Source organism: Oncorhynchus keta, chromosome 21, assembly GCF_023373465.1.
Source record: "Oncorhynchus keta strain PuntledgeMale-10-30-2019 chromosome 21, Oket_V2, whole genome shotgun sequence".
Taxonomy (NCBI): Eukaryota; Metazoa; Chordata; class Actinopteri; order Salmoniformes; family Salmonidae; genus Oncorhynchus; species Oncorhynchus keta.
This window is the reverse complement of record NC_068441.1, coordinates 14,798,725-14,802,692: the sequence shown is the minus strand read 5'-3', so window position 1 is coordinate 14,802,692 and position 3,968 is coordinate 14,798,725. Positions and strand designations below refer to the sequence as shown.

Genomic DNA, 3,968 nt, shown 5'->3' with positions numbered 1-3,968 from the left:
CTCCCGGGTGGCGCAGTGGTCTAAGGCACTGCATCGCAGTGCTAGTTGTGTCACCAGAAATGCTGGGTTCAATCCCAGGCTCTGTCATAGCTGGCTGTGAGCGGGAGGCCCATGGGGTGGTGCAACATTTTCCAGGTTGGGGAGGGTTTGGCCAGCAGGGATATCCTGGGCGCAGTGCACGCTGACCAAGTTGCCAGGTGTATGTTGTTTCCTCTGACACATTGGTGTCGCTGGCTTCTGGGTTGGATGTGCATTGTTGAAGACATGAAGTTGCAGCGATGAGACAAGACTACTACCAATTGGATACCATGAAATTGGGGTAGAAAAAAAAAATATATATTTTTTAAGAATTGCTGTCTTGCGCCGTTGTCTTCCTTTACAAGCTGGATTTCGGGGGCCAGCTTATGGATATGGCCGGATGTCCTCTGGAGTTGGTAGTCAGCAATGGCATTGCTGGGCGAGGATGAGCTGGTGCTAGCATAATAACTGGGCAGGTCTGTGTCAACTCATGCTAGGCAGGGCTGGAATGGTGCTGGGGCCTAGCAGGTTGGTGCTGGGGCCTGGCAGGGCTGAAATGGTGCTGTGGCCTGGCAGGTTGGTGCTGGGGCCTGGCAGGGCTGGAATGGTGCTGGGGCCTGGCAGGTTGGTGCTGGGGCCTGGCAGGGCTGGAATGTTGCTGGGTCCTGGCAGGGCAAGGTTGGTGCTGGGACCTGGTAGGTTGGTGCTGGGGCCTGGTAGGGTTGGAATGTTGCTGGGGCCTGGTAGGGTTGGAATGTTGCTGGGGCATGGCAGGTTGGTTCTGGGGCCTGGTAGGTTGATGCTGGGGCCTGGTAGGGTTGGAATGGTCCTGGGGCCTGGCAGGTTGGTGCTGGGGCCTGGTAGGTTGGTGTTGGGGCCTGCTAGGGTTGGATGGTGCTGGGGACTGGCAGGTTGGTGCTGGGGCCTGGTAGGGTTGGAATGTTGCTGGGGCCTGGGAGGGCAGGGTTGATGCTGGGGCCTGGTATGGTTGGAGTGTTGCTGGGGCCTGGCAGGGCAGGGTTGGTGCTGGGGCCTGGTAGGGTTGGAATGTTGCTGGGGCCTGGCAGGGCAAGGTTGGTGCTGGGGCCTGGTAGGGTTGGAATGTTGCTGGGGCCTGGCAGGGCAAGGTTGGTGCTGGGACCTGGTAGGTTGGTGCTGGGGCCTGGTAGGGTTGGAATGTTGCTGGGGCCTGGTAGGGTTGGAATGTTGCTGGGGCATGGCAGGTTGGTGCTGGGGCCTGGTAGGTTGATGCTGGGGCCTGGTAGGGTTGGAATGGTGCTGGGACCTGGCAGGTTGGTGCTGGGGCCTGGTAGGGTTGGAATGTTGCTGGGGCCTGGCAGGGCAGGGTTGGTGCTGGGGCCTGGTAGGGTTGGAATGTTGCTGGGGCCTGGCAGGGCAGGTTGGTGCTGGGGCCTGGTAGGGTTGGAATGTTGCTGGGGCCTGGCAGGGCAAGGTTGGTGCTGGGGCCTGGTAGGGTTGGAATGTTGCTGGGGCCTGGCAGGGCAAGGTTGGTGCTGGGGACTGGTAGGTTGGTGCTGAGGCCTGGTAGGGTTGGAATGTTGCTGGGGCACGGCAGGTTGGTGCTGGGGCCTGGTAGGTTGATGCTGGGGCCTGGTAGGGTTGGAATGGTGCTGGGGCCTGGCAGGTTGGTGCTGGGGCCTGGCAGGTTGGTGCTGGGGCCTGGTAGGTTGGTGCTGGGGCCTGGTAGGGTTGGATGGTGCTGGGGACTGGCAGGTTGGTGCTGGGGCCTGGTAGGGTTGGAATGTTGCTGGGGCCTGGCAGGGCAGGGTTGGTGCGGGGGCCTGGTATGGTTGGAATGTTGCTGGGGCCTGGCAGGGCAGGGTTGGTGCTGGGGCCTGGTAGGGTTGGAATGTTGCTGGGGCCTGGCAGGGCAAGGTTGGTGCTGGGGCCTGGTAGGGTTGGAATGTTGCTGGGGCCTGGCAGGGCAAGGTTGGTGCTGGGACCTGGTAGGTTGGTGCTGGGGCCTGGTAGGGTTGGAATGTTGCTGGGGCCTGGTAGGGTTGGAATGTTGCTGGGGCATGGCAGGTTGGTTCTGGGGCCTGGTAGGTTGATGCTGGGGCCTGGTAGGGTTGGAATGGTGCTGGGACCTGGCAGGTTGGTGCTGGGGCCTGGTAGGGTTGGAATGTTGCTGGGGCCTGGCAGGGCAGGGTTGGTGCTGGGGCCTGGTAGGGTTGGAATGTTGCTGGGGCCTGGCAGGGCAGGTTGGTGCTGGGGCCTGGTAGGGTTGGAATGTTGCTGGGACCTGGCAGGGCAAGGTTGGTGCTGGGGCCTGGTAGGGTTGGAATGTTGCTGGGGCCTGGCAGGGCAAGGTTGGTGCTGGGGACTGGTAGGTTGGTGCTGAGGCCTGGTAGGGTTGGAATGTTGCTGGGGCACGGCAGGTTGGTGCTGGGGCCTGGTAGGTTGATGCTGGGGCCTGGTAGGGTTGGAATGGTCCTGGGGCCTGGCAGGTTGGTGCTGGGGCCTGGCAGGTTGGTGCTGGGGCCTGGTAGGTTGGTGCTGGGGCCTGGTAGGTTGGTGCTGGGGCCTGGTAGGGTTGGAATGGTGCTGGGGCCTGGCAGGTTGGTGCTGGGGCCTGGCAGGTTGGTGCTGGGGCCTGGTAGGGTTGGAATGGTGCTGGGGCCTGGCAGGTTGGTGCTGGGGCCTGGCAGGTTGGTGCTGGGGCCTGGTAGGTTGGTGCTGGGGCCTGGTAGGGTTGGATGGTGCTGGGGACTGGCAGGTTGGTGCTGGGGCCTGGTAGGGTTGGAATGTTGCTGGGGCCTGGCAGGGCAGGGTTGGTGCGGGGGCCTGGTATGGTTGGAATGTTGCTGGGGCCTGGCAGGGCAGGGTTGGTGCTGGGGCCTGGTAGGGTTGGAATGTTGCTGGGGCCTGGCAGGGCAAGGTTGGTGCTGGGGCCTGGTAGGGTTGGGTTCTGAATGGGGTGATCTGTGACGTAGGATGCCGCAAACTCGGTTTCCACAAATACATTGCTGTTGTAAGGTTGTACCCCAGCCACCCTAAACCCAGCCTGAATGTTCAAGGGGGTTGCAGCCAGAGGACAGGTGATTGCCACAATCCCAAGAATGTCATAAATTGACATTGTCTTCCCGGGATTGTTCCTCATCCAGCCATCACACGCGGTGTTGATGTGCCTCTTTAGTAGCCAGTAGGTAGACCTGTCTAAGGGTTGAAGCCGATGAGAGCAAAGGGGTGGAAATGGCAGCATAAGTATTCCATTTTCTTTGGCATAATTGAGTCCATCAATTGACAGATGAGACTCGTGGTTTTGTCCAAAAGGAGTAAACGGGGCTTCTCCTTTGAGCACTTTGTATGCTCGACAAAGTGTTTCAGGAAGTCAACAAAGTGCACATCTTTCATCCACCCAGAGGGATTTGCCCCTCCTTTGCTGCCAGGTGGCTCGTTGATCAGAAAATGATTGCGGAAGTTGACACGGGGGAATATAAAATATGGAGGTATACTATTCCCTGTGGCTGAGACAGCACAGGCCTGTGTGACGAGGGTTCCCCTTTCAGTGGAGGTCAGTGACCCTACTTCTTTGAATCCACGCCATGTTTGTCAGGTTTATGTACAGTGGTCACAAATTGTTATCTCTGTAGCACTTCTGCTACATTGTCGAAGAAAGCATTAACATTTTCTCTGTTGAAGCTACTTGCCCTGGCAAGGCTAGTTGCCTCTGGCTTTCTCAGTGACTGTGTTGGGTGACACTTTAAGAAGCCTGTAAACCACTCCGAGCTGCCCTTTTCTTTTTCTGCCCACATTGGTGCGAACTTCAGCTGGTGTGCCATAGCAAACTGGTAGGCAAGTCTTCTGATCTCACTTGGCGACAGACCAAAATAAATGTCAGCTGCCCTAGTAATATACTGAACAAGCTACAGCTCCAAATCAGGTGAAAAAAACCTGCAGTGGCTTTGTATAGCCAACCACAGTTGTTG

The 3,968-nt window shown here is 58.6% G+C and overlaps 1 protein-coding gene across 1 annotated transcript; it reads right to left on the bottom strand.

The window, feature by feature from the left end:
• Positions 1-501: 501 nt before the first annotated feature.
• LOC118399854 (uncharacterized) lies at positions 502-3,003 on the bottom strand. Its single transcript, XM_035796077.2, has one exon. The coding sequence runs from the start codon at positions 3,001-3,003 to the stop codon at positions 502-504; it is 2,502 nt and encodes an 833-aa protein (XP_035651970.2).
• Between the last annotated feature and the right edge of the window lie 965 nt (positions 3,004-3,968).